At 42.1% G+C, this 23,173-nt stretch overlaps 1 gene segment (V, D, J or C); it reads left to right on the forward strand.

Annotated features, from left to right (window-relative positions):
- The first annotated feature begins 8,652 nt into the window (after window positions 1-8,652).
- Window positions 8,653-21,497, forward strand: LOC132805607 (Ig kappa chain V region 3547-like). The segment is given in 6 exon segments: window positions 8,653-8,722; window positions 14,603-14,944; window positions 15,056-15,097; window positions 16,054-16,153; window positions 16,294-16,357; window positions 21,138-21,497. Coding segments are annotated over 6 exon segments (633 nt in total).
- Window positions 21,498-23,173: the final 1,676 nt, after the last annotated feature.

Here is a 23,173-nt window from a genome sequence, read left to right on the forward strand (position 1 = left end):
TACATCTACATCATGTGTTATTAGATTAGTTAGATGAGGACTTATTTACTGCTCTGGTTTTCTTGTGGAGACATCAGATTCCTTACAGTGTGGAAACAGGCCCTTCAGCCCAACAGTTCCACACCGACCTGCTGTCGGATAACTCTTTCATTTCGATTTTCTTCTGGAAGGTAACTCACTAATTTATTCCAATTTTGGAGAACTTCATCATTGCACAATTTAATTTGAGAAATGTCCGATTCAGACTGCTCTGAACTTGGTTCTTCGTTCTGTGTTGTAACCAGTTACACCTTCTCCTTTTAATTTCCTTTCTATCCAAATACCTTTTGAGCATATTCATATGACAGTCTGTGAGATTTCCTTCTCTTTTGCAGTCTTATCAAATCGTTCATCTCACTCAATCTTCTTTCAATTTAATAAGCTCCACTAAACCTTCATTTTACAGAATCACCTATTGCTGTCTTATTGAGATTTTTTGATTTCTTGTCTGCTTCCTGTTTCATTGGATGCCATGATACTTTTAAATGCTGTCTAGCCAACTACCCATCTCTATTTAATCATTCCCTAAAATTTGACACATAATACAAATATGTAGTCTCTGAATTCTGACTGAGTCATTCGCCCTTTATTAATTTTAGTGGTCTCTCATGTCATGCTCAAAAACCAATTCAAATGGACTGAATTTGATCGTTTAATTTAGTGCATCTCTGATTGCAAAAAAAAAGGAAACAGAATTCCCTTCTCCCAATCATTGGTTATCTTGACTATAAGCCCTCAACATGGTCTTTAATGTCTGATGCCATTTTTCGCGCTCCCTGCTATTCTGGATGGTACGCAAAAGATTTGAATTGTTTTATTTCTATGACGTCCATAACTTCCTTGATTAACTTTGATGTAAAGTTTTACCCTTGATCTGCTTGTATCTCTGTCAGTAGTCCATACCCACTGAAAAATTGTATAATTCCTCTCCAATCCTTTCAGCTGTGATATTGATAACAGAACGGCCTCTGGAAATCTAGTCGACACAACTATTATTGCGAAACAATACCGATTTCTACTTTTTGTTTGAGGTAGATGACCTACACACTCAAATCAAGCTCTTGTAAAAGGTTTTGCAAATGCAAGATTCGGGATTGTGTGGATTTTATTACTGCCTGTTCTTTTCCAATAATCTGACATGTATAACACATCTACCACTACTCAAATGCATCCTTGTGCGATACAGGCCAGTAAAAATGTTTTTGTATTTTAGGTTGAGTTTTTCTCATTCCTAAATGACCCCTGAGTAGTAGCTCATTCGCCATTCACAACGCCTGCTTTGTATAACCCACTGACAATAAGGATTGGATGAACCTCTGTCCATATCTCATCTACCTGAATATATGATGGCCTCCATTCCCTCATTAGGACATCATTTTTAAGAGAATAACATTCCAGAATGCATTTGGATTCCTTTTTGTGTATACCTTTTGATACAATTGCTTTATGTTTCACCTTTCTGCTGTAACTCAATGAATTTATCTGAGCTAAAGGTATCTCCATTGTTATCTATCTGCTCCTGGTTTGTACCAAACATGTGATCAAACAGGGTCTCTGCTCATTCCACTCAACTTTCTGATCTGTATGCTTTAATGTCTCCAGTTTCAAATGATGACTTTGAGACCACGTTACCACACTGCCAAGAAAATTCCAGGAGATGTCTCCTGGAATAGCTCAGTTGCCTGTGTTTCCATTGGCTTTTCAACCACAATAGGCAGCACTCCTGCTAGTGAATCAGCTATATCATTAGCAAGGACAAATTGTAATCCTGGAGCTGGGAGTTTGTCTAGTACTTCTACCACGAATTCTCCACTCCTCAATGGAGAGTCTAAGCTCACTTTACATAACTGATCACTTTTTGTCTCACCGTGAATTCCCATTACTAGTACATTTCTGGCCATAGTCCTTCAGACGTGCATATCTCCTGATCTTTCAGCACCACATATTGAGGGGATCCTGTGTCTCTTAATTTGGTAACCTCTTTGCCTTCGGCCCATGGCCTATGAGAGTAAACTTTACCTTCATAGGTTAATAGTTTTTGAAGATCTGGCCCTTCCTCTTTAACTAACCTCCGACCAGCTTGTACATTGTGGTACAGCTTTCTAGCCTCCGCTGTGCTTTCTGTTACCACCGCAACAAAATTTCAGTGGCTTATCCTGTTTTCCTACATCTACCTTCCCACCAGTACTGTGATTTCATGTGGACTACGATGATGCAGGAAAGACATTGGAGTTTTCTTAATTTCTCTGTCCCCTTCAATGGTTTCCTTTTTAACCTGTGGTAAGTTATCCTTGTGATCTTCGCCGAGACCTACCTTTCCCTTTCCAAGTATTTCTTTTTCTCCCAATTTCTGTCCCTCATGGATTGAATTTGATTCTGGAAGCCAAATTTCGCTTTATGTCCAATTCACAATCATCAGTCATTTCAGCTGCCAATCCTGCCGTTTTAACTCTCTTCTGTTCCACACGAGTTCTCACTACTTCAGAAAGAAAATTTTTGAACTCCTGTCTCAGTGCCAATATCGAAGTTCAAACTCACTCTCTTTTAATCTCTTTTCTGCTTTTCATCATAATTTCTTGTCTTTTGTCTCTAACCCAAGCTGTTTCTACTTTGACTTGGATTGTAGCCATCTCGAAAGATTCTGATGGCGTTTCCAGCAAATTTAAACGCTGAGCTACTGCTGTAATTAATTCTCCTTTCCTCGTGGAAGGAGCCGTATCCAACTCCAGCTTGTCTGCTCATTCCAGCAGCTTGGCCTTAATCACCTTTTGCAAAACCCCCAGAATATTCTTGGTAACGGAAAAAGCAATTGCTATTCCAAGCACTGTTTCAACCAACCAAAATCAACACCCACAGCAAAACATACGAACACCTACCACTCACTGCCTTCAAGTCCAACAACTCTAATCCCAATTTGGAACTACAGAACAAATCCAAAACGAGCCTCCAGCCTATTATAGACCAGGCCAGATCCCTGAAAACATTTCAAGAAGGGAGCGCAGATCATAACTTTGTTTATTGTTTTAAGGACGTGTAAAGTGTTTATTCCAGGAGAGAATCAGCTGGTCAAACCACTTAGTTTTAAATAAGACAGACTTTATTTACAAGATTACTGAATGAAACTCAAACAACAGAAAACAGATAACCAAATAACTTAAACTCTCTGAAAACCTAACAAATCATCCCAACTTAATGGTGCTGTTCCAAATACTTTGACACAAAGGCCAAATAAAACGGAAGTTCTTGCAGGATAGAAGTCAGTGAAAGAGTAACAGCCTGGACCGGCTTCTGTGGATCGAGCAGCTCTTTTTCACATTATCATTGAAAAAAGAGAAAAGCTGAGCTGGGATAATTGGCCACTCCTATTTCATTGCATTTAAACAAAAAAAATCTTTAAATCTTCTGCCTGAAGCAGCCTTTGTTAGCTGCGATCAAATTTTCCCTAAAACGTTCATCTCCAGACCTTTCGGAGTCTGTGTCATTGACAACGTCCCTTTAAAAAGGCCAAGGACTGCATAGCCTTGTTAAAGAAGTAGCTTTTTCAACTGTGTTTCGTGCACAAATATCCCACCAGTCCATTTGTGTTGTTCCATTTAAATATGTCACTGTACTTTTATCCTCCATTCGAAAAAGAACAATTTCACGCTACCCCACACTATACCCCATTTGCCAACTTTATGTCTAATTACATAATTTCTGAATAAGCAATAAGTGATAAACAGAAGTAAGCAACCTGACAGCCAGGGCAGATCAGTGATAATCTCTGCAGTCCTACCACACCCAACTGTGAATGGTGATGGAAGATTGATAAAGGCAGAGAATAGATATTGCCTTTATGGACTTCAGAAAAATGTTGACTAGATTCTGCAAGGTATATTCATTAGTAAGTTTTGATTACATCCAGGGGTAGGGAGCAAATTTGACACATAATTGAATTAAAGGTAGGAGATAGAGTGCGGCATTAAAGAGTTGTATTCAGAAACCATGTTAATCTGTCATTTTACCCACTGAACAAACTTGCACATTCTAGTTCTCGACATGCCACCTATCTCTCAAGTAGACTATTCAGATCTGGCAAGATGATGCACTACACACCTGACCCGTGCCATTTGATGTCCATCGCCTTAACAGACTTGGACCCGACAATTGCACACTGGATTCATCTTTTGATTGTGCAACGTTCGTCGAAGTGGCTGGTTCTGCTTGTGAGTATTTAAATCTCAGAACAGGACACACCCGCACAAATAGCATTGGGTTGGAACAGTGGGACCTGCTTTGCTTTTCATGAACTATCCTGCATTACGGAGAAACAGCATACATTTCATTTGCACTCTGCATTTGTGAAGGAAATGGAATTGGAATTAATGGTTAGAAATGGAAAGCTGGTTGCGCATGGAAGCATTAAGCATCAGCGGTAAGTTGACATGATTATAACTCCATAGATCAATAGGGCTTATTTTTTAACTGGGGGAGCGTTGTTACTCTGTGTAGTTTGCCAGAGAGATGGATCTATTGTGATTGTCTGCCATAAACGGCCGTTTGGTCGCTTCTCATCACATTGAATTGAGGGCGAAGTTGACTCGCTAAACGGCCCATTCTCATTCCTTAATTCCTAACACTTTGAATTTTATTGAAGTCTATGGAGGAAAAAACTGAATTCTTTCCCAGTAAGCAAATTTCTACAGCCCCTGAACCCTTAGTCTACGAATGGGCTTGGCTGCTTCAATTGAAGAAACAAAAGTATTATATTCCAGTCAGGTAAAACGCCCTCATATCTCTCATCCCTTATATACATCACCATTCCTGTTAATAGATGCGACTCCCACCAGGTTCTTAGGCATAATGAAACTAGAAACTAAAACATATCCCCTGGCATTTTCATTTTGAGTTTCCTTTTGACATTCTTTTTTCCATGCTCTGATAATTCTCCTGCAAATCTCTCGCAACTCAAACCCTCTGATGAAGATGCCCCACCCTGTCACAAAAGAAACAATTCTGCTTTCAAGTTTCACTTCCACCCTCAATATTTCATTTCTGATCTGAGGAGGAACAGCGTGGCTAAGCTTTGTGGGTCAACAAATTACCCTCAGGCGTCTTTTATGTCCAACAGTTGCAATATTTTGATTTTCAAAACGTTTTTTATATGATGTAAGGTGATGATTTTACCAATTCCTCTTCGAGAACAATTTCACTAAGGACCTCATATGTGATTGAAGCTACTAATATTAATATGCAACTGTCAAAATTATATGTGTTAGGACCCAGAGTACCTGGTCTCTCTTGTATTTCTCCAAAACTGAAATTTTGGGTTTGTGTCCGTATTATGATCGCCTTTCTAATTTGGTGATATGTTGCTGCTAGTTTCCCTGCCAATTCAACCCCATTTGAGTTTGAAAGATCATTTAAGACTGTCAGTGGCAAATCTGCTACATCCAAAAAATTCGTTGCAATTTGTAGTGCTGTTTAGTAAATGCAGATAAGAACCTGCATTTTATTTATCTTTTATGGTACTAATAACTAAGCAACATTCTTGTTAGGAGGAGAAAGTGAGACTGCAGATGCTGGAGATCAGAGCTGAAAACGTGTTGCTGGAAAAGGGTAGCAGGTCAGGCAGCATCCAGGGAACAGGAGAATCAACGTTTCGGGCATAAGCCCTTCTTCAGGAATGAGGAAAGTGTGTCCAGCAGGCTAAGATAAAAGGTAGGGAGGATGGTCTCGGGGGAGGGGCTTTGGAGATGCGATAGGTGGAAGGAGGTTAAGGTGAGGGTGATAGGCCAGAGTCGGGTGGGGGCCGAGAGGTCAGGAAGAAGATTGCAGGTTAGGAAGGCGGTGCTGAGTTCGAGGGATTTGACTGAGACAAGGTGGGGGGAGGGGAAATGAGGAAACTGGAGAAATCTGGGTTCATCCCTTGTGGTTGGAGGGTTCCCAGGCGGAAGATGAGGCGCTCTTCCTCCAACCGTCGTGTTGCTATGGTCTGGCGATGGAGGTGTCCAAGGACCTGCATGTCCTTGGTGGAGTGGGAGGGATAGTTGAAGTGTTGAGCCACAGGGTGGTTGGTTTGATTGGTCTGGGTGTCCCAGAGGTGTTCTCTGAAACGTTCCATAAGTAGGCGGCCTGTCTCCCCAATATAGAGGAGGCCACATCGGGTGCAGCGGATGAGTAAATGATGTGTGTGGAGGTGCAGGTGAATTTGTGGCCGATACAGAAGGATCCCTTGGGGCCTTGGAGAGAAGTAAGGGAGGAGGTGTGGGCACAAGTTTTGCATTTCTTGCAGTTTGCAGGGGAAGGTGCCAGGAGTGGAGGTTGGGTTGGTGGGGGAGTGTGGACCTGATGAGGGAGCCACGGAGGAAGTGGTATTTTCGGAACGCTGATAGGGGAGGGGAGGGAGATATATCCCTGGTGGTGGGGTCCGTTTGGAGGTGGCGGAAATGACAGCGGATGATACACTGTATATGGAGGTTGGTAGGGTGGTAATAGAGAATCAGTGGGGTTCTGTCCTGGTGGCGATTCGAGGGGCGGGGCTCAAGGCGGAGGAGCGGGAAGTGGAGGAGATGCGGTGGAGGGCATTGTCGATCACGTCTGGGGGGAAATTGCAGTTTTGAAGAAGGAGGCTATCTGGGTTGTACGGTATTGGAACTGGTCCTCCTGGGAGCAGATGCGGCGGAGACGAAGGAATTAGGAATATGGGATGGCATTTTTACAGGGGGCAGGGTGGGAGGAGGTGTAGTCTAGGTAGCTGTGGTAGTCAGTCGATTTATAGTTCCTGATGAAGGGCTCTGGCCAGAAACGTCGAATTTCATGTTCCTTGGATGCTGCCTAACCTGCTGTGCTTTAACCAGCAACACATTTTCAGGGTTATAGTAAATGTCTGTGTTGATTCAGTCACCCGAGATAGAAATGGAAAGGTCTAGGAATGGGAGGGAGGAGCCTGAAATGGTCCAGGTGAATTTGAGGTCGGGGTGGAAGGTGTTGGTAAAGTGAATGAACTGTTCAAACTCCTCGTGGGAGCACGAGGCAGCACTGATGTAGCGGAGGAAAAGGTGGGGGCTGGTGGCAGTGTAGCTGCAGAAGATGGACTGTTCCACATATCCAATGAAGAGGCAGGCATAGCTGGGGCCCACGCGGGTGCCCATGGCTACTCCTTTGGTTTGGAGGAAGTGGGAGGATTGGAAAGACAAGTTGTTCACGGTGAGGACCAGTTCAGTCAGTCGAAGGAGGGTGTCAGTGGCAGGGTACTGGTTGGTACGGCGGGAAAGGAAGAAGCAGTGGGCTTTGAGTCCTTCATGATGGGGGATGGAGGTGTACAGGGACTGGATGTCCATGGTGAAGATAAGGCATTGGGAACCGGGGAAGTGAAAATCATGGAGGAGGTGGAGGGCGTGGATGGTGTCCCAAATGTAGGTGGGGAGTTCTTGGACTAAGGGGGAGAGGACCGTGTCGAGGTATGCAGAGATGAGTTCGGTGGGGCAGGAGCAGGCTGAGTCAATGGGTTTGCTGGGGCAGTCAGGTTTGTGGATTTTGGGCAGGAGGTAGAAACGGGTGGTGCGGGGTTGTGGGACTGTGAGGTTGGAAGTGGTGGATGGGAGATCACCTGAGGTGATGAGGTTATGGTTGGTCTGGATGATGATGATTTGGTGGTGGGAGGTGGGGTCATGGTCAAGGGGGCAGTAGAAGGAGGTGTCCACAAGCTGGCAGTGTAAAGGTCGGTGTGCCAAACCACTTCTGCGCCTCCCTTGTCAGCCTGTTTGATAGTGAGGTTGGTGTTGGAGCAGAGGGAGTGGAGGTCTGCACGTTCCGAGAGTGAGAGGTTGGAGTGGGAGAGAGGGGTGGAGAGGTTGAGGCGGTTAATGTCGTTGGCTATGAAGAGGTCGAGGGCGGGTAAGAGGCCAGCATGGGGCGTCCATGTGGAAGGGCTATGTTGGAGGCAGGAGAATGGATCGTCAGAGGGTGGGCGAGAATCTTGGTTCAAGATTTAGGCACGGAGGCGAAGGCGGCGGAAGAATTGTTCAATGTCTTGCCGCGTGTGGAACTCATTAATCTGAGAGCGTAGGGGAATGAAGGTGAGGCCTCTGCTGAGGACTGATCTTTCATCCTCAGAGAGCGATAGTTCTGGAGGGATGGTGAAAACACGGCAGGGCTGGGAGCGAGGACCTGATGTGGGGCTGGATCTGGGAGTGGGGGCGGGGTTGGGCGTGGGGGCGGGGACGGAGATCGGCGTGGGGGCAGAGTTGGGCGTGGTGACGGAGTTCGACGTGGGGGTGGGGTTAGGCGTGGTGACGGGAATCGGCGTGGGGGCGGGGTTAGGCGTGGTGACGAAGATCAGCGTGGGGCCGAAGGCACATGCGGCGTTCTGGTCGTGCAGGTTAGTGATTTCACTGGGGGCGGAAGTGGCTGCAGTGACGGCAACCCAGGGGGCGGAAGTGGCTGTGGCTACGACAGAAACAGTGTTATTCCCAACAGCCACGGAGGTCGCGAATCCGTCGGCGATGGTCTTCCTGGCGATCGTGGAGGCGGTTGTCTGGGTGGCGTTCCCGGGGGTTGCGAGGTCGGTGGGGACGGAAGTGACGTCATTGTCGGCTGCGGTCGTTGCCGTGGGCGCTTTAGCGGTTGCGTGGTTAATGGCGCCACTGATTTCGGAGGCCGATGGAAGATTCTGGAACAGTTGAGGAATCCAAGTGTGGGGGTAAGTACATGAAAGTTTTGATTCGGATTTGGTGTCGGTACTGGTTGTCCTGGTTGGGTCCAAACTTTGTTGGTCGGAATGTAGTCCGGAGTCCGTGTGGGATCAGTCGGTTCCGTAGGCAGGTGCTGAGGAAGGAGATGTGGCTGTGGTAACGAGTCTGTTTAAGAACGTGGCTGAAGAGCTTCTGTGCAGAGGAGATGACCTGGGGTGTGCAGTGAGAGAGGGACTCACTGAAAACCTTGTAGAGGGAGGAAGAGAGCTTCTTCAAGGAAGGCATTCCCTGCAATTCGGCCTACCCCAGCACTGGGTAACACTCTCACAGTCCTGCAAAGGACCTCTACTGTTCTTCATCCACAGAAGAATCCATGCACTCAACAAACAGTTCTTCCTAGCCATATCGGAAATTAAAGACAGTAAGTACCAAATTCCACACAGTCCCCGAAATTTGGAAGCAAACCCAGAATTGTTAACCACTGAGCCACCATGCCTCCATAAAGTGCAGCCATTCAATTGCAGTTTCAAAATAGTAAATTTTCCACGTTGGTCTACAATAAAAAAACACTTCAGGAATAGTTTTCAATATTCTTTGGTAACATTTGGTAACATTGGCAGAGGAATTGAGTTCCGGAGTCCTGAGGTCATGTTGCAGTTGTATAAGACTCTGGTGCGGCCTCATCTGGAGTATTGTGTGCAGTTTTGGTCGCCATACTATAGGAAGGATGTGGAGGCATTGGAACGAGTGCAGAGGAGGTTTACCAGGATGTTGCCTGGTATGGTAGGAAAATCGTATGAGGAAAGACTGAGGCACTTGGGGCTGTTCTCATTGGAGAAAAGAAGGTTTAGGGGAGATTTGATAGAGGTGTACAAGATGATTAGGGGTTTAGATAAGGTAGACACTGAGAACCTTTTACCGCTAATGGAGTCAGCTGTTACAAGGGGACACAGCTTTAAATTAAGGGGTGGAAGGTATAGGACAGATGTTAGGGGTAGATTCTTTACACAGCGGGTTGTGAGTTCATGGAATGCCCTGCCAGTAGCAGTGGTGAACTCTCCCTCTTTATGGTCATTTAAGCGGGCATTGGATAGGCATTTGGAAGTTATTGGGCTAGTGTAGGTTAGGTAGGATTCGGTCGGCGCAACATTGAGGGCCGAAGGGCCTGTACTGCGCTGCATTTTTCTATGTTCTATGTTCTATATGTTACGAATTTCTAAATTAGTCTTTTGGATGATCAGTATGTTTGTGTGTTTGGCAAGAAATTTAATTTTGTGGATTCCATTTCCACTGTTGAACTACTGCAGTCATTCCATTTGTACAGTTAGATTATTTTTAACACAATGCCTGCAAAACAGCTTTGAAAATACCAATAAGTCGAAAATACATCTTGCCTTTTTTTCGGAACTCTGTCCCAAGGTCATTAGCTTGAACATTGGATTATTAACATTCAAATATCATCATCACCAATTTAAAGAAATAAACAAATGATTATGTTATTATACAATGAGTAATGAACAGTAACTGCTTAGCATTATCTAACAATTAAGAGTATTATTGTACACACAAATATGTCAGAACATGTGAATTAAAAAAATCCATAATTATTGAATTGGGAGATTTCTTTTGTTTTCAGACCATCTCCAGAGTTAATGTTTTGTTTCTCACAATTAATAAAATATATGTACTGGCAATGCTAATATTCAATTGGCCAATGAAGTATATCTTATGCTGCATTCATTATTGTTTTCAACTTAACGATATCTTTGACGTTGTTCCAAAGTTCCTTAATTGTCAGTCCTGGAGTTAGGTATCTCAGTTAGAGATACTGGCTTCTGTTGCAACATATTGCGATTTCCATTCGAGTTGAGATCTCCATGAAGAGTTCACAATCTTGACATTGGGCCTTGCCTTCGGTTTGGTGACCTTTGGTTAAAGCAGTCGGATGATAAAATAGTCCACTGGGACAAAGGCAACTTCACTTACTTTTAATAGTCAACACCAATTTATGGTTATTGTTTCCTCTGTGTTTATCTTGCTCAGGGCATGACTCAAATAATCAAAGAATCATGCAGTCGTACAGCTCAGAAGAAGACCGTTGGTTGATTGTGTCTGCCCACACACCTAAAATAATCCAGCACTCCTGCACTTGACCTAAAGCATATGAAGCTCTCATTCAAGCATTTTCTAAAATTCACGAGGTTCCTGCTTCTATACATTCACAGGGAGTGGATTTCAGACATCCAATAGCTTCCTGACAAAGCCATTTTCCTCAAACCCTCTATAAGCTTCTTGCCCGTCACCTGAAAGTTATGCTCCATTGATATTTACCTTTGAAAAAAGTGGACCAGCTGCTTCCTACCCATCCTCGCCACGCCCCTTACACAACTCAACCATGCCCACTCCTCAGCCTTCCCTTCTGTAAAGAAAACAACTGAAGCCTTTCCAGTGCATCTTCACAGATATAAAGCTGTATCCCTGGCAGAATTGTGGATATCCTGCATGTCCTTAAGATTATTTCCTGGTGTATTTAAGTTGAGTCAAATATAGAAATTAAATGCATAGATATACATTTTATCGCCTTATAATGAGATAACATGCGAATGCAGTTCAAGTCCAAAAGTATTCCTTGTATCTGAGATATGGTGTGAGACAATTGTTACAATCGCATTCCCAAGCGTACATAGATTGATAACTGTATTTTATTGCCTGTACACTTGAGAAAACATGCACATGGACATATGTTACTCCTGCTTGGCATGCACAGCTACTGTGAATGACGTTATTAGAATAGATGCACAATACACATGGTAATTATGTACAGCTTTTCTTTCCCTGACATGTGGAGCAAAACTGTGGGAAATATGTTTGTGTTCACCCTGCGTCGTCGTTGAAAAGCTTTGTAGGTTTCTGAAGAATGCCGCCTCATTGTCTACTAAATTCTAATCAATGCAATCCTAACCAAATGTAACCTAACCACTATTCTGCAGTTCATTATTCTTTCAAATAATAATAACTAAAAGTAGGTTTCTCATCGGCGGGGTAATTATAAAATTTACTGAACAAATTTAGAAATGCTGTTATATTCATTCTCACGTCAAATTTTGAAATTAAATTCATACAAGGCTGTATGTCATGCTGGAAAATAGGATTAGAATACTTCAGTAATTGTTTTCTCGTGACTTGGATGTGATGGGTTGAAGAGTTTTTATGATCATGGATTTTTATGACTTTGTAGAAAGGTCCAGTTGCTGTCACAAGAAATTTCAGAACTTAGTAATTTCTTAATGCAAAATATAAATGATCGATAGTTTAATTTATAACTTCACTATTCACTGTGAGCAAATTAAAGCTGAATAAATATTGCGCCTGCTGTAAACTTCCAAACCAATGTGAAGTACCGGTACATTGGTGCGAATGTTTAACAACAAGGTGTAAAGCAGGGAAGAGAGGCTAATCTGATCTGTATCTGTATTGTAAAGGAAGTTCAACAACACCTCACAGACAGGGCATAACATCTGAAAAGTCACCGTCCACCTAATGTAGCTGGGCGGCAGTGAATGCTTGCAAAGCTAGGTTCCAACACAAATGCGCTCATAATAAGTTTGCTTCCAACTGTGCCAGTGGAGCCATTTCTAAGCCAATCTGGAAAACTCATCTTCACTTTTTGAGGAAGTAGTGCTGGTATGACCTTTTCATCAGGAACATCCTTCCTGCGTTTACCCTGTCTAGTCCTGTTAGAACTTCAAAGATTTATTTCCAGAGATCTTCCTCTCATCCATTTAATCCAATGAATATAGCACTAACCAATCCAGTTTCTCGTCAGATATCAGTCCTAACATTCAGTGTAACGTTTTGAACCTCTGTTAGAACATAGAACATAGAACATTGAACATAGAACATAGTTCAATGCCTTATTCCTCGACCTTGATCTGCAAACCAATAACTACAGTATTGATTTAGCTATCAAACCCATAAAACATTTTTTATATTCACAGTATATTCTTCCTCGTCCAGTTTTAGAATATTAATATCAGTGCACACAACACAGAAACTGCCACAAGCAATTTAGTAATTTATTAATTTCTTAACACAAATTGTAACTGTTCGTTAGATGCTTTGCAATTTATATTATTTGCTGTAAGCAAAAAGAAAATGGTTTTAATAATCGATTTGAAGTTCCAAATGAATTTCAAGCACTTCTTTCATTGAGCTCAATTGTTTACAAATACGAGGCCAAAAACACAGAGGTGTGATAAGGCAGATCTGTATTCATGTCACAAAGAAAAGTCAAAGCGCCTCATAGACAAGGATATACAATCTGAAATCGCATCATCGTTCTAATGCAGTACTTTTAGCAGCGAATGTTTGCAAAATTATGTCTGACACTGATGTATAAATAATTAAAAGTTTTCTTGCAATGATGCTTGTCGTGACATTTTCTTCCCAGACAGATGAAGAAACTCACCTGCATTTTTCGAGAATGTAGAGACCAAGTGATATTTTACATTGACCGTAAATGAAAATGGTATTGTTGGTTATTGAGTGTGCAACTTTGCTGCAGCACAGATTCTTCAACTGAATTTTACTCTGCACGTAAAAATTCGGGACGGGCGCAGTAAAGTACGATTCATTGCCTTCCAAACAGTACTGCTGAGTACTTTGCGAAAGTTAACACTGTGTGAGAGAAAAAAAGAGCAGACCTGAAAGGGGGTGAAGAGGTAATGTTGTTGCATGAGAGGTTGCAGAACCAAAAATGCTTTCCGACTACAAACTGCTGAGGATTACTTGTACATGTATGGGTTGATAAATTTATTGCTTTCTGGAACATAAACACGTGGAAAGAGAGGATCTCCTAATGACCAGACGAATGTGACCTGCATCAAGCTGTTAAATTGAATTCCCAGAAGCCTGTTTTATTATTTGTTTCCCACGACCTACCTTTCAAATATGTTGAAAGAAAACGAAGACCAATTACCATTTGAAACCGGTCTGTACGTGCATACTTGACGTGTAAACAGGAAACCCACAAGCAATCTTAAAAATGGCTCTCTAGTTTCCACTATGGCATATGCTTAAATGCACAACCGCAATTGTGCATTTCATCTTATGATGCACCAAAATACAGGGTAAACAGTAAGAAAAAAGCAAATCAGCGTGGTTCTCACGGTGTGAACTTCATCCACAGCGAATGAATATTATAACTGTCTGTGCTATGTTTCGGCTTCTGCCAGGTTAGATTTTCTTACTATTAGCCTCTTGGGTACTACCAGGCTAGGATCAACGGGAAATGTTAGTCAAAGAGGAATATTACTTGACAATTTTCTGTAATATCAATAGTATATTGAAGAACAGAATTACTTAGATAAATTACATTTCTCGTGAGTATTCCGTGACAAAAAGAAAACTCGGGATTCCAGTTATTTCTTACTGGTCAATTTCCCACGAAAATGTTTAGAATAACTTTCACAATATTTAATGCAACTGTTGTTTGCAGATTCCCCCTGTGCTCAAATATATTAATCGCTTTTACTGGATGGAATCATTAATTGCATTGTAAAAATCTTGAATTGGTTGTTCTTTCTTTCCTTCTTTCTTTCTTTCATTCTTTTTACCTTCTTTTCCTTTATTCTTTTTTCTTTTTCTTCTGTTTGTTTGCTTGTTTCTTTCTTTGTTTCTTCCTTCCTGTCTTTGTTTCTTTCTTTCTTTCTCCCTCTCTTCACTTTGTTTCATTCATTCTTACTTGTTCTATTTAACATCCAGTAATTCCCACAAGTATTCATGAAGATTGCTGATCACCAAAGAAAATATCGTCCTTTCTTCATTGACAACAGATATTCTATTAGCATGGAAAAGTTTTATTTTGTTGTTCCACCTCCTGTTTCCAGTTACTGCACTTCACAACACCCTCCTGCAGACTCCACGACTTCAGACCGTCTCTGTTGGAAGTTCCATTAAGCTGAATTGCCACACAGATTGGTATGTGAGTGGACAACTTCACTGGTATAAACAGCAGCTACGAGAACATTTGCTAAAGGTTGACTTAACGGACGAGAACTTCATTTCAGATGGAAGAAAGATTTCTGGAGAAATTAATAATGCTTTGACTATTTATACACTTGCGATTGATGATGTTCAAGTGAATGATTCGGGTCGATATTACTGTGCAGCGTGGAAATTCTATGGAAGGCCCTTGGTATTCGGAAATGGATCAACACTGCACGTTACAGGTCAGAGTTAAGACTGATTTATTAATTTTAAGGTTGAAAAAATGTAATCCTATCTTACTTCCCAACTTACTCAGGCTCCTCCAACCATATTTCTCTTTTCTCCAACACCAGATGGAATGAGTGAAATCAATGGAAGTTTGCTCTACCAGATAGGTAACTACAGTATTTATCAGTTTATGCGATATGTTTAATGATAATGAGACTTTGTTGCTTGCAATAGGATAATTAGTATTCACATTTTCTTCCTTCCTTTGCAACCACACATGAACACACTGTAAGTAATCTAATCTAATCTAAACATTGACATTTTTAAGATCTCTACGTGCTACACTCATAAACTTTCTGGCCGAGTATCTCAGTCTGTTTTAGGTGACTATTGTGTAATCGAGACAGTCAGAACTTCTGTTGATAAGATTGGTAAAAGAAAGTTCCATTTCCAGTTTGCTGATTTCCATGTTCATACCCATGAACAGTTGTCTGTTCTTTGTAAAATGTGCATGGTGGAAAGAAATAATTTAGCTCATTGGGGCAATGTCCGTTTTGTTATTCCACACAAGTCTCCTTCCGAATACTTTCTTGATAATGCCGTAACAATGTCAGCACATACCTTCTCCCATGTCTGTTTAAGGAATCGCTGTATTGATCGCCCCGCACCAGTTTATCATGCACTATCCTACCTCAGAATTTCTTTGAAGTTGAAGTCTCCATATGCTAAACACTATCTGAGAACTAAACAATTATCTTTAACCACCCCCCCGCCCCCGAAATCGGAATGATCCGATGATATTGATCCATTAGAGATTGCTTCTGCCTCAGAGGCGAAACGTTATCTTTTCAATTCTGTTCAGTCAAGTTGTTTCACAGATAAATGACTTCTGTCAGAACTTCAATAGTTTGCTTTATTTCCGAGGTAATAAAAATATCAGACTTTCTGATTGTTTTCGATCGGCTAAACTGTGCATTTATTATTATTTATGTGACGTTGGCAAGACTGACAAATCCGGAAGTTCAAAATCTTGAGTTGAATTTTTTTGCATCTCGGTAAGCATTCTACCGATCTTCAGTTACTTATTTGCGGACTTTTAGTGTTGTCACTTTGTCTTCCCCAGAGCCTTGCCTTTTAATATTTTATGAAAGTTTGTTGGTGACGATTATTCTCATTATCTTTACTGTTGCTGCGGTATGGAGCTACTGGAAGCGGAATTTAAGGTAGGAATTTGTATTGGTGCTATAAACCAACATGATCTACATTCCCGATTGTATATTATTGTGAACTTTGATTTCTTCCCGTTAATTAATCGGACCATTGTTTTTTTAAAACAATATTTTAAAAATGGTTTTACTTTTAGATCAGGCATCAGGATCACTGATAATGACTGCAGGGGTTCTCCACCACACGATCAAAAGCAGGAGGTAAATTCACAAAAATGTTTATCTCAGTATATATGCTTCTGAAACAACATTTAAGAGAGTTAGTTAAGTGGCAAAACTGTATTAAGCTCTTCAATGCAAACATTATTAAATTGTACACGTGAAGTTTTCTGGCAATAAAGACAATGATTTTAGTGACAGTTAATTGTATGCAATTGCACAATGAATCTCATTGAATGATGACAGAGTTGAACTGTTTGTATTCTGAGTGCAAGTTGTACAGATTAAATAATTATTTCAGTCTGGAAATAGTCGGAGAAATGCTCTCGTGATGATGAAAAGTTTGTACAAAATATATCATGGGTTGAAAAACGAGACACTCCAGTGTGGACAGAATTATGATGCGATAACACATTAACATGAACGTGAAGTTCATATGTGACACAAATGTTGGAAACCCAAACAAGTATTTCTTTTATATATATATATGTATGTATGTGTGTGTGTGTGTGTGTATATATATATATATATGTCTCCGTTGACTACACCTATGGGAAGTGCACCCAACTCCAGCTCTTCGAAAACCGTGTTAGAAAACTGGAGCTGGATGAACTTCCGATCATTTCGGAGGCAGATGGGGGTTATTGAGAGGAGTTACAAGGAGGTAGTCACACCTCAGTTAAAAGAAGAAGGTAAGTGGGTTACTATCAAGGTATGGAAAGGGAACTGGCAGGCAGAGCACGGATCCCCTACGGCCGTTCTCCTCAACAACAAGTACACCATTTTGGATACTGTAGGGGGAGGGGCGACTTCCGAGACGTACGAAATGGGGCACAGGTCTCTGGCACAGAGTCTGTCCCTGTTGCTCAGAAGGGAAGGGAGAAAAGGAGTAGAGCATCACTCACTGGGGACTCCATAGTTAGGGGGATAGACAGGAGATTCTGTGCGAATGAGAGAGACTCACGGTTGATATGTTGCTTCCCAGGTATCAACGGTTCGTGATTTTTCTGATCGTGTTTTTGGGATTCTTGAAAAAGAAGGGGTGCAGCCCCAAGTTGTGGTCCACATAGGCGCCAATGACATAGGTAGAGAGAGAGAGAGATAAGGATTTAATGCAGAAATTCAGGGAGCAAGGGTCGAACCTTACAGTTAGAACAAACAGAGTTATTATCTCTGATTTGTTGCCCGTGCCACGTGCTAATGTAGTGAGGAACAGGGAGAGAGAGGAGTTGAACGCCTGGCTGCAGGGGTCATGCAGGAGGGACTGTTTTGAGTTTCTGGATAATTGGAAATTCTCATATCCCCTCCTGGCTCTTCTTAGCTTTCTCTTTAGGTCTTTTCCAGCTAACTTGTAACTCTCAAACGCACTAATTGAGCCATGACATCTCATCCTAACATAAGCGTTCTTCTTCCTTTTGACAAGAGATGCAACTTCCTTAGTAGGTCACAGCTCCCACGCTCGACAACTTCTTCCCTACCTGACTGGTACTTATCAAGGACCCGCAGTAGCTTCTCATAGATTAAGCTCCACATTTCAATTGTACCCATCCTCTGCAGTTTCCTTCACTGTCCTGTGCATTCTAAATCTTGACTAATCGCATTGTAATTGCCTTCTCCCGCCCCCCCCCCCCTCCAGTGATAACTCTTGCCACGTGGCATATACCTACCAGTTTCTATCTTTGAAGTAAACAAAGTCGAATTGTGGTCAGTATCACCAACGTGCTCACCTATCTCCAAATCTAACACCAGGCCGTGTTCATTACCCAATACATAATCTAATGTGGCCTCGCCCCTTGTTGGCCTGTCTACATACTGTGTCAGGAACCAGTCCTGCACACCTTAGACAAAAGCTGACCCATTTAAAATATTTGAAATGTGGTATCCCCTGTCAATATTTGGGAAGTTAAAGACCCCATAACAACTATCTTGTCACTCTCGCTGCTATCGAGGAATATCTTTGCTATCCTATCCTCTGCATCTCTGGACGTATTTACAGGCCTCTGGAAAACTTCAAACAGGGTATCCTTCCGTTGCCTGTTTCGAATCTCAGTCCATACTATCTCAGTCAAGAAGCCCTCAAGCGTCAGTTCTTCAACCAAAACACTGTCATTGACTAACAGTATCATACCACCCCCTCTTTACCATTTGCTTGGTTCTTACTGAAACATCTAAATCTCACAACCTACAATAACCATTTCTGGCCCTGCTCTACCCATGTACATGAAATGGCCGCGACATCGGAATCCCAGGACACATGCCACAAGTTCACCCAACTTACTCCAAATATTCCTAGCATTGTAGGAAACACACGCCAAACCAACGTCTTGCCGTCTTGAAATCTTAGTTCTGACATCACTACTCTGATCCTGCTGTATCCACGAACTACAGTTTTGGTTCCCATCCCCCTGCTGAATTCGCTTACATCTACTCCAAAAGCCTTAACAAATTCCACTCGTCCAGGATATTGGTACTCCTCTGGTTCAGGTGAAGCCCATCCTGTTTGTTGAGGTGCCACTTAATCCAGAGAGAGCCGGACACGATCAAGGAAAATCCCAAGGCTTGTACTGCTACATCAGGAATACAAGAACGATGAGAGTAAGATTGGGGCCAATCAACATAGTAGTGGGAAGTTGTGCGTTGAGTCAGAGGACTTGGGGAAGAGCTAAATGAATACTTTTCTTCAGTATTCACACGAGAAAAAGACAATGTAGTCGAGCAGTATACTGAGATACAGACTACTAGACTAGATGCGATTGAATTTCGTAAAGAGAAGGTGTTAGGAATTCTGGAAAGTGTAAAAATACATAAGACCCCAGAACCGGATAGGATTTATTCTAGGATCCTCTGGGAAGCCAGAGAGGAGATTGCCGAGTCTTTGGCTTTGATCTTTATGTCATCACTGTCTATATGAATAGTGCCAGAAGACTGGCAGATTGCAAAAGCTTTTCCTTTGTTCAATAAAGGGAGGAGGGACAACCCTAGAAATTATAGACCTGTGAGCCTTACGTTGGTTGAGGGTAAAGTATTGGAAACGGTATAAAAGACAGATTTATAATCATCTAGAGGGGAACGTGTTGATTAGGATTAGTCAACATGGTTTTGTGAAGGGTAGGTCGTGCATCCCAACTTTGTTGAGTTTTTTGAGAAGGTGACCAAACAGGTGGATGAGGGTAAAGCAGTTGACGTGATGTATATGGATTTCAGTTAGCCTTTTGATGAGGTTCCCCACGGTTACGCTATTGCACAAAACACAGAGGCATGTGATGAAATGTGATTTAATGGTTTGTATCAGAAATTGGCTAGCTGAAAGAAAACAGAAGGTGGTGGGTATTGGAAAATATTTATCCTGGAGTTCAGTTACTAATGGGTTACCGCAAGGTTCTGTTCTGGGTCCACTGTTGTTTATCATTTATATAAATCACCCTGATGATGGCATAGAAGGATGGATCAATAAATTTGCGAATGTTGAGGTGGCTCAGTGGTTGGCACTTCTGCTTGACTTCTGCTTGGCAGCACCAGGGTCCCATGTTTGATGCCAGACTCGAACGTCTGTCTGTGTGGAGTTTGCACGTTTTCCCCGTGTCTGCATGGGTTTCCTCCGGGTGCTCTGATTTTCTCCCACAGTCGAAAGATGTGCAGGTCAGGTGAGTTGGCGATGCTAAATTGTCCAGAGTGTCGGGTACATTAGTCAGAGGGAAATGCGTCTTGGTGGGTTACTCTTTGGAGTGTCAATGTGTACTTGTTGGACTGAAGAGCCTGTTCCACACTGAACGGAATCTAATCTAATCAGACGCTAAGGTTAGAGTTATGGATAATGATGAATTTTGTTGTCGGTTATAGAGAGTCATAGAGAAGCTGCAGAGCTGGACTGAGCAGCGGCAAATGGAGTTTAATGTGGAAACATATGAGGTGATTCACTTTGGAAGGAGTAACAGGAGGACAGAGCACTGGGCGAAATTGTAAGATTCTTGGTAGTGGAGATGAGCAGAGACATCTTGGTGCCCAGGTGCATAGATACATGAAAGTTGCCACTCAGGTTGATAGGATTGTTAAGAAGGCATATGGTCTGTTAACTTTTATTGGTAGAGGGATTGATTTTCGGAACTATGAGATCGTGCTCCAGCTGTACAAAACTCTGGTGCTGCCATGCTTGGAGTATTGCCTGCAGTTCTGCTCAACACATTATGGGAAGAATGTGGAGGCTTTGGAAAGGGTTCAGATGAGATTTACTGGAATGTTGGCTGATATGGAAGGACGGTCTGATGAGGAAAGACTGAGGGACTTGAGGCTGTACTCGCCGGCAGGGCTCGGGGGGCGGGGTGAGATCAAGAAGTTTGAGAGGTGACTTAATAAAGACATACAAGATAATCAGAGGGTGAGAAGGTCGGACAGTGAAAGCCTTTTTTCTCGGATGGTGATGGCTACCACGAAGGGACATAGCTTTAAATTGAGGGGTGATAGATTTGAGGAGATGTCAGAGGGAGTTTTCTTTTTATCCAGAGAGTAGTCGGGGCTTGGAACGCACTGCCTGCAACAGGAGTAGACTCGCCAACTTCAAGGGCATATAAGTAGTCATTTGATAGACATATGGACGAGAATGGAATAGTGTAGGTTAGGTGGGCTTCAGAATTTTTTCACAGTTTGGTGTAACATCGAGGGCCGGAGGGCATGTATGACGCTGTAATGTTCTATGTTCAATGTCTTTGTTTTATATAATTTTGGATACTCACATGGAAACCATTGTGACTAACTATCAGCTATATAGGTCCAATTGTTGAATGGCGATGCACTTCATGACTATGGTTCCTCATTTATTCCACAGGTTCTCTATGCCCGGTTGGCGTTCACTGTAGATCATACAGTGTGATGGAACAGAAACAAGCATTCATCAGTTCTTTTTTTCTCACTCCATGGGACGCCAATTAGAAATATTTGTTCACTGATCAGTACAAAAACATTTCCTTGATTTTGCACCATGCCTGTTTGTTTTAAGGATCGTTGGCATGAAGTCGGAAATTTCCTCCAAAAGAGCAACTGGCAGAATGAAACCGCAAGAGAAAAATGTTCCACCAAATGTAGGTTTTACCGTCACATGATACTGATTTTTAAAATAATGTATTAAAAATCCGAAGAGAGAATAATCTAACAACGACTGTCAACTTTATGATTTTTGTTTTTATTCTATAACTGACATAGGCGTCACTTTTAAGGGTGACTAATATGATGAACCATGATTTTGTTTCTGCAGATTAAATTGTCTACCATGTTTACACATTACAGATCTCGTCGTCATTGTACAATGAAAGTATAATTTATTGGGGGTGTTCAGGATTATTGAAACACAGGAGTAGCATTCAAAGGATTCTAATTCATTTTTTACGGCAAAACAGCCTGTGGGTATTGATAGGAAAATGCAGGTTGATGTATTCCCTTGTTTTTGCTGGCTTCATTCTTTTGAAATTAATCATGTTTTGGTAACTTCTCTGGAATTATCTTGGCAAGATTTTGGAGTGCATCCTTTTAGATGCATTGCTGAAATTTCGCTACAATGATGAAGGAATGTTGATCAAACGACCTGTATTTTCTTTACTATTGTTGAGCACCTTGTTATAAGAGCTGTGCTCAACGAATTAAGAAGAGATCATTCCCCTGTCGTCCAGAAATATAACTTACATACTTTGAAATGACTTCGGGCAGGAAGAAAGTGACAGGATGGCCACTATTCAGATTATCAAAACCATTGTTTAGGACCTCATGAAAGTTGAACTATGAGTAGAACACTACTAAAGCTGAAAATGTGTTGCTGGTTAAAGCGCAGCAGGTCAGGCAGCATCCAAGGACCAGGGAATTCCGTTTCGGGCACAAGCCCTTCATCAGGATTCCTGATGAAGGGCTTGTGCCCGAAACGGAATTTCCTGGTCCTTGGATGCTGCTTGACCTGCTGCGCTTTAACCAGCAACACATTTTCAGCTCAGATCTCCAGCATCTGCAGACCTCACTTTTTACTAGAACACTGCTAAAGCCTTGCAGACATGCTGTTGTCAGCGACGACTGGTCTCAAACAATTACAACAATATTCCATAGTTTTTGATGTGAAACCAGTCTCTCGACTTTATTCTGCTCGATTCCTCCCATTACAAATTTATTATATTTCCTCAATACCACATTACCCCAAAACGGCTGTGATGAGAAATCTGCCAATTTGCCCCTTGCAGCTGGAATTCGGCTTTGCCTTAAACCTATGTTTTACTGGTGCAATAGCTTACGATTGTTCATGGCAGTAGGTAATCAAAGCATCTGCAGTAGGTGTCTCAACATGAAGTTCAGAACACCACCCATCTCTTTGTTGATCGTTGAGAGTGGGCAGACGGGTAGTCATTGGCATGTTGGATTTGTTGTGCTATTTGAACACAGGAGATACATCACTGCTTAAATGCTATGCAAATGTTGGAAGAGGTGAAGCATCATTCTTCCAACATTGAAACTGAACCATCGTGTTGCAGTGTTTTAAAAATTCAGGTAATTCATGGAATGTATGTGTCTTTGGCTGGCCAACTTTTATTTACCTGTCCTTAGTTGCCCTTGACCAAGTTGATGTATGCTATTTTTCTTGAATTTCTGCAGTCCACATGGTATAGGTTGACCTTTCAAGGATAGAAGGGAATTATCGGATTTTAACTGAGCAACAGTGAAGGAACGGTCATGCTTTCCCAAATAAGGATGATGTGTGGCTTGGAGGGGAACGTGCAGGTGGTATTGTTCCTATCTATCCGCTGCCATTATCTTTCCGGGGGTAGATGTGGCAGCCCATGGACCTTTGGTGAACTTCTGGAGTGTAACTTGTAGATAATAGAAATT

The sequence above is a fragment of the Hemiscyllium ocellatum genome, chromosome 50 (genome assembly GCF_020745735.1).
Source record: "Hemiscyllium ocellatum isolate sHemOce1 chromosome 50, sHemOce1.pat.X.cur, whole genome shotgun sequence".
Classification (NCBI taxonomy): Eukaryota; Metazoa; Chordata; class Chondrichthyes; order Orectolobiformes; family Hemiscylliidae; genus Hemiscyllium; species Hemiscyllium ocellatum.